The 16804-nt window shown below is 37.3% G+C and overlaps 1 protein-coding gene across 9 annotated transcripts in view; it reads right to left on the bottom strand.

Moving 5' to 3' along the window:
- DYM (dymeclin) overlaps nucleotides 1–16804 on the bottom strand; it is a 410032-nt gene that overhangs the window by 102539 nt on the left and 290689 nt on the right. For all 9 annotated transcript variants that reach the window (XM_031003621.3, XM_031003623.3, XM_055368706.2 and 6 more), the window contains one exon: nucleotides 16436–16538. In XM_031003621.3, coding sequence (XP_030859481.1) covers nucleotides 16436–16538 — 103 coding nt within the window. The remainder of the gene's footprint in view (nucleotides 1–16435; nucleotides 16539–16804) is intronic.

Raw genomic sequence — 16804 nt, forward strand, 5'->3', positions numbered from 1 at the left:
CTAGAAGAAAACCTAGGCAATACCATTCAGGACACAGGCATGGGCAAGGACTTCATGTCTAAAACACCAAAAGCAATGGCAACAAAAGCCAAAATTGACAAATGGGATCTAATTAAACTGAAGAGTTTCTGCACAGCAAAAGAAACTACCATCAGAGTGAACAGGCAACCTACAGAATGGGAGAAAATTTTTGCAATCTACTCATCTGACAAACGGCTAATATACAGAATCTACAAAGAACTCAAACAAATTTACAAGAAAAAAACAACCCCATGAAAAAGTGGGTGAAGGATATGAACAGACACTTCTCAAAAGAAGACATTTATGCAGCCAAAAGACACATGAAAAAATGCTCATCATCACTGACCATCAGAGAAATGCAAATCAAAACCACAATGAGATACCATCTCACACCAGTTAGAATGGCAATCATTAAAAAGTCAGGAAACAACAGGTGCTGGAGAGGATGTGGAGAAATAGGAACACTTTTACACTGTTGGTGGGACTGTAAACTAGTTCAACCATTGTGGAAGTCAGTGTGGCGATTCCTCAGGGATCTAGAACTAGAAATACCATTTGACCCAGCCATCCCATTACTGGGTATATACCCAAAGGATTATAAAACATGCTGCTATAAAGACACATGCACGTGTATGTTTATTGCGGCACTATTCACGATAGCAAAGACTTGGAACCAAGCCAAATGTCCAACAATGATAGACTGGATTAAGAAAATGTGGCACATATACACCATGGAATACTATGCAGTCATAAAAAAGGATGAGTTCATGTCCTTTGTAGGGACACGGATGAAGCTAGAAACCATCATTCTCAGCAAACTATCGCAAGGACAAAAAACCAAACACCGCATGTTCTCACTCACAGGTGGGAATTGAACAATGAGAACACATGGACACAGGAAGAGGAACATCACACACCAGGGCCTGTTGTGGGGTGGGGGGTGGGGGGAGGGACAGCATTAGGGATATACCTAATGTTAAATGAAGAGTTAATGGGTGCAGCACACAAACATGGCACATGTATACATATGTAACAAACCTGCACGTTGTGCATATGTAGCCTAAAACTTAAAGTATAATTTTAAAAAAAGAACAAAAAAAAGAAAATAGAAAATGTACTTTAAGATACATTTTTAAAATATATTTAACATTTTTTAAATTAATTAATTTTTTGTAGACACAGGGTCTCCCTATATTGCTCAGGCTGGTCTTGAACTCCCAGGCTCAAGATATTCTCCTGCCTCAGCCTCCCAAATTGCTAGATTACAGGTGCGAGCCCCGGCACCAAGCCTTTAAGATACATGTTAAATACAAGAAAATCAAGGGTCAAACTGGCAAAATAAGTTGCCCAAGCTCATAGTAAATCAAAGTTAGCTGAAAAACAGAACTCAGGTCTTCTAATTCTCAGTCTGTCACTCTATCCAAAACTTTTCTGGATCATTCCTCAATTATCATTTGTTTAAGATGATTATAAACAAGATTCAGATAAACTCCTTTCCAGCCCCATTACCTTGTTAGGGGTCTGTGAGGCTCCTGCTTCAAAGCCTTTGCACTCCCTGCTCTATTTTATTAGAGTAGCACCAGGGACCGTTTCATGGAAGATGATTTTTCCACAGATGCGGGGTGGTGGTGGTGGTGCTTTTGGGATGATTCAAGCACATTACATTTATTGTGCACTTTATTTCTATTATTATTACATTGTAATATATAATGAAATAATTATACAACTTACCATGATGTAGAATCAGTGGGAGCCCTGAGCTTGTTATCCTGCAACTAGACAGTCCTATCTGCGGGTGATGGGAGACAGTGACAGATCATCAGGTATTAGATTCTCATAAGGCATGTGTAACCTAGATCCTTTGCGTGTACAGTTCACAATAGGGTTGGCGCTCCTATGAAAATCTAATGCTGCTGCTGATCTGACAGGTGGTGGAGCTCAGGAGGTAATGGAGTGATGGGGAGCAGCTGCCAACACAGATGAAGCTTTGCTCACTTGCCCGCCGCTCACCTCCTGCTGTGTGGCTCAGTTCCAACAGCCCATGGACCATATTGGTCCATGAGAACACACTTCCCTTAGATATCTACAAAGCTCATTCCCTCTCCTGCTTTAGGTCTTTGCTCAACTATCACCATCTAAATGAGATATATGCTTCACTGATCACCCATATGCACTGCTACCTTCCCATTCCCAACACTCCCAATCTCTTCATCCTGCTTTATTTTCCCATGGAACTTGTTATCTTCTAACATTTTATTAATTTTTTCATTCATTCACCTATGTATGAAATTATTATATATCCCTCCTTACATTAGAACGAAGGCTTCATGAGAGCAGAGATTTTTTTATTGTCACTGGGCAGAGGACAGTGCCCAGAACATAGAAGCTGCTCACTAAATATTTGTTGGATGAAAGAGTAAGAAATTTCAAGCACCATTACAAAGTGTATTTTTTGTTTGTTTGTTTGTTTTTGAGATGGAGTCTCGCTCTGTCACCAGGCTGGAGTCCAGTGGCACAATCTTGGCTCACTGCAACCTCCATCTCCTGGGTTCAAGAGATTCTCCTGCCTCAGCCTCCTGAGTAGCTGGGACTACAGGCACGCACCACCATGCCTAGCTAGTTTTTGTATTTTTTTAGTAGAGACGGGGTTTCACCGTGTTGGCCAGGATGGTCTTCATCTCTTGACTTCGTGATCCGCCTGCCTTGGTCTCCCAAAGTGCTGGGATTACAGGCATGAGCCACCACACCCAGCCTCACAAAGTGTTTTTATACTTGCATTAGTCTTTCACAATTGCTATTTAAAACTGGTAACCTGGAGAATGTTTATAACTTATAGCTCATTCATAATGGGTATGGGAAATTTAGGACTTGGAATTGGTTAATGAGTTATTTCACATAGAGGTTTAAAGCACTACTACTAATGGAACAAAAGTTAGTCTAACTGGAATTCATTAACTAGTATGAAACTTAAGAGAGATCATATCTCATTATTAAAGGCTCAGTACTGTTTAGGCTTTGTTATGGACTGAATGTGTTCCCACTCAAATTCATATGCTGAAGGCCTAACCCCCAGTGTGATGATATTTGGAGAGGGGGTGTTTGGGAGGAGATTAGGTGATAAGGGCAGAGCTTAGTCTGATGACATTAGTACCCTTATAGTAAAAGACACCAGAGAGCTTGCTCTCGGTCTCTCTGCTAACATAGATGCTAACAAAAGGCCATGTGAGCACACATTGAGAAGGTGGCTGTCTGGAAGCCAAGAAGAGGGGCCTCACCAGAACCCAACTGTGCTGACACTCCATCTTGGGCTTTCTGCCTCAAGGACTGTGAGGAAATAGATTTCTGTTGTTCAAACCACCCAGTCTATATTTTGTTATGGCATCTTGAGCTGACTAACACAGGCTTAAAACATGGCCCTACAGAGGATGGATCATTCATTCAGCAACCAGACTGATTAGCTAGCACTGCCTATTAAAGGACAAAGGATATGTTTCTGAGCAACAATGTTCCTCATGATGTCAAGCATGATGCAAATTTAAGATCATAGAAGAGATTAGGGGAGAGATTACAGGTGACTCAAATGTGTGAAAATAATTAAACAGGACTGCCCTGCTGATTATTAAACAAACGTGCCAAGTAATTCCATTTCTGTAATTCCAAGTATATTTAAGGATTGTTTAGTTCTGAAATGTCAACTGTCCAAGAATAACTGCTTTGTTGTAATAACAAATAAATCAAGAAAATCAACACATTCCAATCATGGAATGACCTCTAACAACCATCAAAGCACAAATCAACTGGCCTTCCTACTTCCCAAAGTATACCACTGCCCATTACCAAGATCTCCAAATTTCTATCTCAGAAACTCAAAGAATTCATGAATAAATTAAGAAACAATTTAGGACTTAACTTTATCTAGTGTTCAGTGAATTTTCTAATAATACCTTAAGTCTAGATAAGTCTGATGCTTTTCATGTTCATTCTCTGCATTTATAAGGTAATTCTCAAATACTCCTGTTAAGGATTCTTCTCATGAATTTGTCAGAAATCCATGAAATTTCCAGAAAAACAAGCAGAGCTGAATTCTCGAATACAATTTGTTTTCAGAAATTAAATCAACCAAGGAAAGGGTTGAATTTCCACTCATACAATGAATAAAATTACTGGTTTTGGGGGTCTTATTTAGAGAAACTCAAATAAAGTGGCATTTATAAAACATTTGTAGCTTTGACTATAATCAACTGTAATAATAAGATACCAGCTTAAAAAATTCTTTTCATTTAAGCCTCTTTTGTAATACTGCTTTTTAATAACCCTCATAATAGCCAAATTAAAGGACCCCAACAGAAATCATTCATCCCACATAAAACAAACATTGCCTTTTCTTCTTAGCTTTGTTTTACAAGCTACATTATTTCCAGATGACGCTTGAGGGGACTATGGTTTCAAGAATTAGATGCTTAAATAGACAGCTGCTTTCTATTTGCCATGTAAATCAAGGATAAATCAAAGAAAATTCCAAATAGGAGACTTCTTTTCTTCCTATTTGGAACTATGAACAGGCAGAAAGAGAGAAACAGAATGAAAAACAATCAAGATCTGAGCAAACAGAAAATTAAAGATTCCTCAAATAAGTAAAAGGAAATTTAAAAACATTTCAGGAAAAGGTGTTTTTATATTAGCTCTATGCAGCAGGAAGTAACTTTTTCACTAGAATGGAAAGAGGGGGAAAGAAACTGTGATCACTGGTTTTTAGAAATCTATCACACGTTACTACTGAATATGCATGGGTTATTTTTTCTGTATTCTTTAAACTTCACTTAGAAAGTTAATTAATCATTGCCAGATTTCAATGCAAACACATCCTATTTCTTTTTATAAGCCAGAGAGACGAAGGAACATAAAAGGTTTTTAATAATTTTTTTAAAAGTCCTTAAAAATAATATTCTACCATATTCCATAAGAAGGGACAGAACGATCTTCCTCTTCAGGAGTAAGAAAAGGCAATAGTGTTTCATTCGATCCTTCAATTTAAAAATGAAGGAATGTTTTGTTTTTGTTTTAAAAAAGAGGGGAGCCCTCCAACTCAATATTGTCCTTAGAATCACTCTCAGAACATTTTTGGAACTCTCAGGTCCTAGCCAAGTTAGAACACAAGCATGAAAATTGGTCGTCTTATGTCAAAGTCAGGCCTGGCTTTTCATGAGGAAAAAAGTGGTAGGATCGGGGGGGATGAGGAGTTTGCTTACTCGCTACAGACTTTGCTTGAATTTTAAAATCAATTGTATTGGTACAACCATTATGAAAAGCAGCAGGAGGTTCCTCAAATAATTAAAAATAGAATGACCATATGATCCAACAATTCCACTTCTGGGTATATACCCAAAGGAAATGAGGTATCTATATTTGCACTTGCATATTCATTTCAGCATTATTAATACAGCTAAGATATGAAGACAACCTAAGTGCTCACTGACAGATACATGGAGAAAGAAAACGTGGTGCATATCCACAATGGAATATCATTTAGCCATAAATAAGGAGATCCTATCATTTGCGACAACATGGATAAACCTGGAGAACATTATGCTAAGTAAATGAGACAGAGACAAAAAGGGAAATACTGCATGATCTCACTTAGATGTGAAATCCAAAAAAGTCAAAATCATAGAATCAGAGCCGTACAGTGGTTGCCACGGGGTGGGGGAAAGGAGATGTTGGTCACAGGGTACAAACTTTCAGTTATGTAAGATGAGTAAGTTCTGTGGACCCAGTGTATAGCATGGTGACTGTAGTTAATAATACTGTATTGTACACGTGATATTTGCTAACAGAGTAGATCATAAGTGTTCTCATCACACAAAATGGTAACTGTGAGGTGATGGATGTGTTAATTGACTTAATTGTGGTAATTGTTTCACAATGAATACATATAGCAAATCATGTCATATACTCCAAAATATACAAATTTTTATTTATTATGACTCATAAACCTGGGAAAAAATCGATTGCACTAAAGAAGAAACTCACTGGGACCTAATCAATGTAGGGCTTGGAATCTATTTAAGTTCAAAGCAGTTGTACTAGGGATGTTCACCAATTTTATTCACAGGGTTTGGCTCTAACTGTTTTACACAGTTTCTTCAATATGAAAGTAAATATAAAGATCTTGACCCAAATTTCATGATCCTCCTGGAGAAATGGTTGATTCCAGGGCTGGGGCAGAGAAAATACACGATGAACTGGAGCATCTTGATGGTCTCAAAAAAAGATAAGAGTAAACTGAGAGGGCAGAGGACACAACATGAAAGAGCTCCCAATGGCCAAAGCTGGAACAATGTGAGCAACAGAATAATAACAGTATTGGTTATAACACACAGAATAAAACAAGGATCCATGTGTCCAAACTGATAGAAATAAATAATTGAATAAGTAAATACACGAGGGAGAAGTGACAACTCTTCCTTATAGAATTCTATTAATAATGGCAGAAGGAATGAGAAAAAAAGAAAATCACTAGTAAATCAGTGATATACGCTGCAGGCAAGATCCATCAATGGATTTCAAAATTTGTGGGAAAATTTGCAAGCAGAAACAGGATATTGGCATAGTCTTAAAGTATCTCCCCAAAATATATAGTCATTACAAAGAGAAAAATAACAAATTTACAGTAAAAAAACCCTGGCATACCTCACCTTAGCAAAATGGTCAAGGTAAACCTCATCAGTAATACATATCAATATCATGTATTTCCCAGTATGATGCACTGAGAAGGGCTCACCTCTTCCCAATCCTTGTCAATAATGCATGACCTCAATCTAATCATGAGAAAACACCAGCCAAATCCAAATTGGGGGATATTCCACAAAATAACTGACTAGTAGTCTTCAGAAGTGTTGAGGTCATGAAAGACAAGAAAGACTTAGGAGACATGACAAGGAAATTTAATATGGGATCCTGGGTTGGGTCCCAGAAAAGAATAGGCATTAATGTTAAAATTGTAAAATGTGAATGAGATTGTTATTAAAGTTAACAGTAATGTACCAGTATTAATTCCTTTATTTTGATAAATGTTACATGATCATGTAAGACATTAGCAAAAGGGAGAATTGGGTGAAGTATATATGAAAATTCATTTTTGTTTTTTTTTGAGACAGAGTTTCGCTTTTGTCGCCCAGATTGGAGTGCAATGGCGCAATCTCAGCTCACTGCAACCTCCGCCTCCTGGGTTCAAGCAGTTCTCCTGCCTCAGTCTCCCAAGTATCTGGGATTACAGTCGTGTGCCACCATGCTCAGCTAATTTTTGTAATTTTAGTAGAGACAAGGTTTCACCACGTTGTTCAGGCTGATGTCAAACTCCTGACTTCAGGTGATCCACCTGCCTCGGCCTCCCAAAATGCTGGGATTACAGGTGTGAGCCAACGCGCCCAGCTGGAAATTCTTTAAAACATCTCTGTAAGTCTAAAATTATCTTAATGGAGGAATGGAGGGAAAGCAAGTTGCATGTATACTTGACAGAAATTCAAGATCTACACCTACAAAGAAGAATATAAAGTAAAAAGTATGTTATTCTTTTTTTTCTTTGAGATCTTTCAGTCTGACTCCCCAGAAGTAACCATCATTTAATAGTTTCTTGTGCATTATTGAAAAATTTAATGCATATTTTCAAGCATACATGTATGTATAAACTACATGCTATAAAGTATTTTTCTTACTGGTTTATATATCATGGGTATCTTTTCATATAAACCCATGTAGATTGAATTCGTTTAAAAAATAGCTGTAGAATACTGCACTGGATGAATTTATACTTTATTTAATAAGTCCCTTATTGATGGATATTTTGCTTATTTCTATTTTTTGTTCTTAAACAAGGTTGAATAATATACACACCTTTGTGGAACTGCATATCTAGCTGACTTTCGCAGTTTCTAAAGTCAAATCACTCAAACATATTTTGCCTCCTTAAAATATTAATTATTTCAAAGTACAAGATTTATTTTCCTACATTCACCTTTGTGCCATAATGCTAGCCATGCTGATCTTTATCTACTAGTACACACACCCAACAAATAGCTCTCTTTTTCCCCCAGTGCTCAAAGCACTACTTTTTTTTCAATGGCTTCATCAAGATACAATTCATATACCATATACTTCACCAATCTAAAGTATGATTGAATGGTTTTTGGCATATTCACAGAGTTGTGCAAATATCGCCACAGCCTAATTTTGAAACATTTCATCACCTCCCAAAATAAACTCTGTGCCCATTAGTAGTCACACCTCATTCTGCTTCACACTCCAGCCCTAAGGCATCTACTATCTACCTCTATAAGATTTGCCTATTCTGGACACTCCATATACATGAGATCAAACAATAAGTGGCCTTGTTACTGGCTTCTTTCACTTAGCATGTTTTCAAGGTTCATCCATGATTAAGAATGTATCAGCATTTAATTCCTTTTTATTGTATGATGCACTGAGAAGGGCTAGTAGTATCTCACATGGTATCTCACATGGTATGGATACACCACATTTTATTTATCCATTTGTCTGCTGATGGACACTTCAGTTGTTTCCATTTTTGGCTATTGCAAATAATGGTTCTATGAACATGTGCATTTTCAGGTGGACATATGTTTTCAATTCATTTGTATGTAAACCCAGAAATGAAATTTCTCTATCATATGACAACTCTGTGTTTAATTACTGATGAACTAAAATGGCTGCACCATTTAACATTCCCATGAGCAGTACATGAGGATTCTAATTTCTCCACATCTTCACCAACACTTGTTATTATCTGCCTTTTTATTCTGGCCATCAAAATAGATGTGTGAAGTGGTATCTCATGGTTTTGATCTGCATTTCCTTAATAGCCAATGATGTTGAGTATCTTTTGATGTGCTAATTGGCCACTTTTTATATCTTCTTTGGAAAAATGTCTATTAAGACTTTTCCCATTTAAAAAATGAGTAAAAATTTTATTGCTAACTTGTATCACAGTCCAACAAGATGCTCAGTTGGCCTTCCGTGAGAGGATCCAGGGATCCAGGAAATGTTATCCTGTGGGAACTTGGAATCTCCCACTGGGTCTCCTGCAACCAGCCAGCAAATGATGAGAAAAGAGAAGTGTGGAAGACACACACAAACCGCGCCCCCCCCCCAAGAAAAACAACAACAAAAAATGGCCAGGCGTGGTGGCTCACGCATGTAATCCCAGCACTTCGGGGGTTTGAGGTGGGTGGATCACCTGAGGTCAGGAGTTCGAGACCAGCCTGGCCAACATGATGAGACCCCCGTCTCTACTAAAAATACAAATATGAGTAGGGCGTGGTGGTGCATGCCTATAGTCCCAGCTACTCAGGAGGCTGAGGCAGGAGAATTGCTTGAACCCAGGAGGCAGAGGCTGCAGTGAGCTGAGATCGTGCCACTGTGCTCCAGCCTGGGCGACAGAGTGAAAACGCTGTCTCAAAAAAAAAAAAAAAAAAAAAGTGTGGAAGACAGCATTTCTACCTACATTCCACTGACTTAGAGCTAGTCATATGCCCCCCTCCTAGATGCGAGGGAGCTGGAAAATGTTGCTTTGCTGTGTAATCTGGGAGAGGAAATGGGTTTTGTGGAGCATCTGGCCAGTCTCTGCCTCACCTAAAGCCTAGTGGGGTGCCTGGCACATACCTGGCATTCAGGAAAAGCAGCTGGTTGACAGGAAGCCTGCCAACATGACCCCCATTTCTTTGTTCTTGGTGGTCACTCTGGTTTATTTCTGGGTCTCCTGGACATGCCTGACCTTGGGAATTCCAAGGTCAGGAAGCACCCTGGGAAGAGGGAGTCCATCTTTGGGGTTCAGGTACACGCTGTGATGTCAAGTAACTACCCAGATGTTCCCAGACAGATTAGAAAATCCCCCAGATGTTGCTGCTCACCTGTAGTTAGTGACTGCTGGCTGTTGTGATCCCTACCTCTCCATCTAATATCACACCACTCCTCCTCCTGCAGAAGCTCTTTCTGCACTAAAGAGCTCAGAGACAGTTTCATCTTCTGAACTAACGCCTGTGGTTCCAGACTGTCTCTCCCACACATGGGCAGCATATTACAGTTATGACTGTAATAGCTAACTTTATCAAGCACTTGCTTCATGCCAAGGATCCTACCTCATTCATTTAATCCTCAAAAGAACCCCAGGTGTTCAATTCTCATAATTATTTGTCTTTTTGGTTCTGGCCATCATAGTACAGAAAAGGTAATTGAGGCCCAGTGAGGCAAAATGACATACTTAAGGCCACACAGGTCACAAGCCACAGAACCAGTTCACAAAATATAATATTTGCCCATTTTAAAATTCCATTATCTTTTTATTATTGATCTCTTCACATATTATAGATACTAGTTCCTTATCAGATGGATTATTTGCAAATATCCTCTCCCGTTCTGTAGATTGTCTTTTTGCTTTCTTCATTGCATCCTTTGAAACACAAAGTTTTAAATTTTGATGAAGTCTAATTTATCTATTTTTCTTTTGTCACTTGAGTTTTTGGCATCACCTAAGAAGTCTTTGCCTAACCCAAAGTCGTGAAGGTTTAATCATATTTTATTCTAAAAGTTGTATAATGTTAGCTCTGACATTTAGGTCTATGGTCCATTTTGAGTTAATTCTTGTGTATAGAATGAGTGAGGGGTGACAAATAATTATTGAACAACTATTATACACCAGACACTGTGCTGGATACAAACAACTCAGTGACAATGACACATGACCATTTTTCACTTTCATGCCCTCTTTGAAGAAGCATAACACCTGGAATGTTTTCCTGCCTGAATCTCTCCTTTGAAAAATATTACCCAGCTCAAATTTCAACTCCTTTCAATGAAGACTGCCACAGTACCTCCCCTTCTTCCTAAAAGTTCTTCTCTCTCACTTTCTCTTCTGACAACCCACAAGTTTGGTTCTGTAGCTTTTATAAAATTGGTTATATGTTGAATTGTATTTTAGTTGTGTATCTGTTTTAACTATCCTGTAAGTAGGTACTATGCCTTCTTCATTTTTACCTCTTACACCGTGGTAAAGTAATGTAAAACAAAAGTTTTAATAATATTCTGATTGCTGTTATCATCACTAGAATAAATGCATGAAAAGTTGACCCCCAAAAGCAATTGTCAAAAGTGACAACATGTGAAAGGAGCTGTTTTAAGAGTAACAAATTTCAGCTTTTCAAACTTCTTGGATATGGCAGCATACCTACTAAGATAACTGTTCCCATGTTATATAAGTGTTAAATTACCTACTCCAGCCTTTAAATCTTCCAGAAAAATCTTTAAGGGACATTTCCATCAAGAATGAATACCATTATTCTACTCTCTGTCTTCATGAGTTCAGTTGTATTAATTTTTAGCTCCCATAAATAAGTAAGAACGTGTGATGTTTGTTTGTTTGTGCCTGGCTTGTTTCACTTAACAAGAAGGATGGTTACCAGAGGCTGTGAAGGGTAGTTGGGGCAGGGAGGGGATGATTAAGGAGTAAAAAAATATATTTGGATAGAATCAATAAGATCTAGTATTTGATAATAGCACAACAGGGTGATTACAGCTAACAATAATTTATTGTACATTTTGAAATCACTAAAAGAGCATAATTGGATTGTTTGTAACACAAAGAAAGGATAAATGGTTACCCCATTCATCCTGATATTACTTATTGTACGTGGGTATTAAAATATCTCACGTACCCTATAAATATATACATCTACTATGTACCCATAAAAATTTAAAAAAGAATACTCTAATACCATTATATACAAAGAATATGTATGTATATCTTTGTATTATTTATGTACACGTGTGTACAAAGGGGCATTTTAACACTAGCTCAGTAAAGGCACAAACACTGTACAAAACAATTGACTGAAGATAGTTTTCAATATTATTTATCCATCAACTATTGAGTCAAATGAATTTGAGATCTAAGTCAAAGAGTAAACACCACACAGAATCTTAATAATAGAACAACCTAAAAAGGATGGGGTGGAAAATAGAAACATCTCTGAATTTAAATTTTGTCATATGAAAATCAGATCAGAATATCCTATAATACATTTCTGAAGAAACTAAATGTCTGAAAGCAGATTTAAAAGTTTGTAAACAAGGTCTAAAAGATTATTAATAAAAGCTATGAAGTCAAAAGGTCAGCCAATGATATAGTCCAGAGTTAACAGTATCTTAGAATTCCATATAGAATGATAATAATAAGCGATCATGACTTGATGAAAATAAATTTCATATGGATGGCTTTTACTCTTTAGAAAGTTACAGTTTAGAAGCAAGCTATCTGTAGGGCACAGTGGCTCATGCCTGTAATCCTAGCACCTTGGGAAGACAAGGCAGGACAATCACTTGAGGCCAGGAGTTCAAGACCAGCCTGGGCAATATAGTGAGACTCAATCTCTACATTTTGGAGTTAGATGGTAGAGTCAGTCCTACAGAAAGATTCAAAGTTATTTGATGACCACAGGGCGATATAATTTGGTTCCTTATGGTTGCAACTAGAATAAAAGTTAAATTGTTAGGAACTAGGGAAACAAAGCTTATATGGTACAGTAACAATATTCCTCATTGGTTATAGTTTAAATATTCATATGGTTATAGTTTAAAAAGCATTCATAACTCATTTATTATCTTTGTTTCATTTTCTATATTCAGGTTCCATATTTGGTTATATATGACCAAACTTCTCTGAAAGTTCAGTTCGTTTTTATTAAAAAAAATCTGTTGAAAGATTCTCCTTTAACAATTCTCTCCTGTCCCCGTTAGTCACTGAATTAAATTGTATGTAATCCTGATCATACAAACACCAAAGCAAAGCCAAGTCAATGGAACTTTACTTGCTTTCTTAAACTCCCTTACTGCCCCTGTAGAGGCATTTTCTCCCCCCACAGGCTTGAGTACAATTTTTGTTTTATTTCCCCTTAAACAGCCAGGGCAGTTTCCTCATTATCTGGAACTCAGTTGAAGGTTTCAGGTTTCCCTAGAGATGTTCAGACCAACATAGTTGCACTAAAGTACTAATACTAATGTTTTTGGAACTTGCGATTTGCTTTCTATGTTGTTACTCAACTGATTTGTGAATTATACAGTATAATGAGGATAAACATTTTCTTAATAAACTTAGAAATCTCTAGGTAGACTGAAAGTACTCTATGTACTACAGTGAGAAGAAAAACTTGTCCTTATTTTTAAGTACTTATTCAAACTCTGCTAATACAGTACATTCAGTCTTGGTGTAGAAACTACATGTCGTGAGACTCCATCTCAAAAAAAAAAAAAAAAGTACAAATCTAGGAATCCACTGCTGCATTAAGACCTTCTCATTTTCCTTTTTCATCTTTTACCAACAAGTGGTTTAAAGCATTAGTCCAGGACACAGAATTTTTTGTGGTTACTGGCAAAGGTACTTAAGTAAAACTTCTGCGAAAGAAAAGGAAGGAACATGTTCATTTTCCCAGTTAATGACTAATGTAAAAGAGAAAATGGTTTCAAATGTCTAAATCACTTATACAACAGTGTTTTGAGCAATGGGAATGACCAACAAAACATTGAAGTATCATGAAAGAACATATAACGGTGCTTATTTTTAAGGTTACTGCTGTTTGTTTAATCACCTTTCAGGTCTCTATCAGGAGTGATTCACAGTCATCTCTCCTACTGAATCAGTGCTAACCATCCTCTTCAATTAAATCTGAGAAAAGGCAGCAAAATTCAAGTTCATAAACCCATTTGAAAAATGTTGTGATTTACAAAGTCTCATACACATAAATGTTAAGAAAAAAAAAAAAGGATTGTCAATGACAGATTCCAAATGGAATTTTCCCACTATTTCTCGGAAGCAGATGCTTTAAGAAATTCATTTTTACTTAGTGAAAATTTTATACAAGAAGAAAATATTCAATCAGTGACTCTAAAATCTGTAAACTTCAGTAGCAGAATTCACAGGACTGTTACAAATTCAAATTGTCCTATCATGGCATAATTACCTCCATGATTGGCAAATACCAGTAAATATGACCTATTTCCTCAAATATTAATTTTATAGATCTCTGATTAAAGAAGAATGCTACTAAGGCAACATCAGAGCTTCAGAACTATACATATTCAACACATTTTTGTGGAGTAAATGGCACAGGAATACTACATAAATCAAATAATAATTGCTTATAAATAACAAAACATTTGCAGATGACCCAAATTCAAGTTTTTGGTAAACACAACTCCCCATTGCCACCCTGGCCCCGATAGGGTTTCTAAACAGTTATTAGATATATTTTTCTTATCACAGGTATGGCAAGTGTAGAATTAAGTGAGCTGTTATGCTAATTAAAAAATTAGAACATTCAACTTAACAGGAAAATCTTAAAAGATACATTTTGGAATTATAAACTTAATACCTTAAGGGGATGACAGATTGTGACATCACATACCCACACACACACGAGAAAAAACTAGCACCAGTCAGGCTGTGGCTGCACACAGCTATCTTTGTTTAGCGTTGACTGATATCTGGACTGGGTACTGTTCCCACAGTCTCATATCAGGACAACCATTTAGAAATGAAACAAACCACAGGAAAGAAGCAAGGCAACTCTACAGCTGTCTGGTATGCATCATCACTGCAAACTCAGAACTAAAGAGTTCTCTAATAAAGTTTCTAAATACCAACCCACTATGTTGTTGTCTGGAGATTTAGAGCCATCCTTATTAGAACTTGATGAACTTCTCCTGTGGTTAATGGCAAGATAATTTTTAGCATCTTCATCAAAGCCATATTCCAAAATATAAGAAATGTCACAGGTAGTCACACTGCTTTAAGAAAATTTATAACACATTCTCTCTCCTATTATTATATTATGCTCGCCCCTGTGCTGTTTCTATTCTATTCCATCAGCATCCTCTAAGGTCAGGTGATGTCTTAGTGCATTTTCTGTCGGTTAGAACAGAATACCTGAAACTAGGTAATTTATAAAGAAAAAGAAATTTATACAGTTATGGAGGCTGGGAAGGCCATGGTCAAGGAGATGCAGCTGATGAGAACCTTCTTGCTAGTGGGGACTCTCTGTGGCATCCCAAGATGATGCAGGGTATCACATAGTGCACGCTAACATGCTAGCTCAAGTCTCTCTTCCTCTTCTTATAAAGCTACTAGTTCCCCTCCTATGCTAACCTATTAATCCATTAACTCACTAATCTATTGATCCATGAATTCATTAATCCATTTATAAGGGATCCAATCACCTATTCAAGGTCCCACTTCTCAATACTGCCACACTGGGGATTAAGTTTCAACATGAGTTTTGGATGGCACATTCAACCGTAGCAGTTGGTAATAAGCTCTTCGTCATTAAGGTGGATGGAACAAAGGCCACATGTTACTGCTGCTCTCTTCTGACCATGTCTGGTAAGACTGGAGTCACACCCTGATGAGAGCAGAGCCAATTAGATTCTCTTTCTCAGGAATTGAGAATGAGGACTTTAAGACTTTAAGACAGCTAAAGGCACTGCACTCACAACGTTGGAGGGAAGAAGAGGAAGGGCTGGGGTTGCTATTTTAGGTCCAAGTAAGCAAACAGATAATCCTGGATGGTAGAAAGCAGCAGCAGAATAAAGCAGAAGCAAAAGGAAGCAGAGACCAGAAACGAAATGACCCCCAAAACAGGACCCAATGGCTTTTCAATTTTAGGTTCCAGATCTCTGGGAAATCCAGGTGTACTTGCTCCCCTTAAGTTCAATGAGGAATCTTTGCATACTTCCTATAAAATCATCCCTGCTTTTGTTTTTGTGTTATTAGCTTGAGTGGGTTTCTCAACTCAGATATAAAGATTCTTAATTATGTACAAATTATTGGTTTAAGGTTGATTTTCTTCAACCACTTGTTAACAATCATTTACAACTTGTTCCCTTGATTTGAGACATCACTCTTCTATTTGCATATTAGAGGTTTCTCGGGCAGCAAAGATTTTTCAGCACAGTAAGATCTTGAGAAAAGAGGGGTAATGCTATTATAAATTTTACAATGAAATAATTTATTTATTTATTATTTTTTTGAGATGCAGAGTCTTACTGTGTCACCCAGGCTACAGTGCAGGGGCATGCTCTCAGCTCACTGCAACCTCTGCCTCCCGGATTCAAGTGATTCTCCTGCCTCGGCCTCCCAAGTAGCTGGGACTACAGGTGTACACCACCACACCCGGCTAATTTTTGCATTTTTAGTAGAGATGGGGTTTCACCATGTTGGCCAGGCTGGTCTTGAACTCCCGACCAAGTGATCCATCTGCCTTGGCCTCCCAAAGTGCTGGGATTACAGGCATGAGCCACTGTGCCCGGCTGAAAGGAAAATTTTTTATTGATGAATAAGGTAACTACTTACATAATCTGGTAGAGGAACATCATTAGAACTCAGCGAACCTCTCAAGGACTGTGTGGCTTGTTCCAGAACTTTGTTGTGTTTTTTAGACAGCAAAGAAAATAAACTGGAAAAACAAACAAAAAACCAATTATATTAAAGGAACTGTTTTCTGTCTTCTGTGGAAATATATAGTTCCACAGCATGTCAATTATTCTAAAATATACTTGTAAATGATTCTTTCTTCATGCCTGTGTTAACAGCAAGATTAACAATACTATTTATGTAAGAAAAAAGGAGTAGGGAGGATGTTTAAATCATAAGAGTTCTAAAAAAATTTTTAATGACATTTTAAAATTATGTTTCAAACACAGGAGCATTTTTCATAAGATT

This window comes from Gorilla gorilla, chromosome 17 (assembly GCF_029281585.2).
Source record: "Gorilla gorilla gorilla isolate KB3781 chromosome 17, NHGRI_mGorGor1-v2.1_pri, whole genome shotgun sequence".
NCBI lineage: Eukaryota > Metazoa > Chordata > Mammalia > Primates > Hominidae > Gorilla > Gorilla gorilla.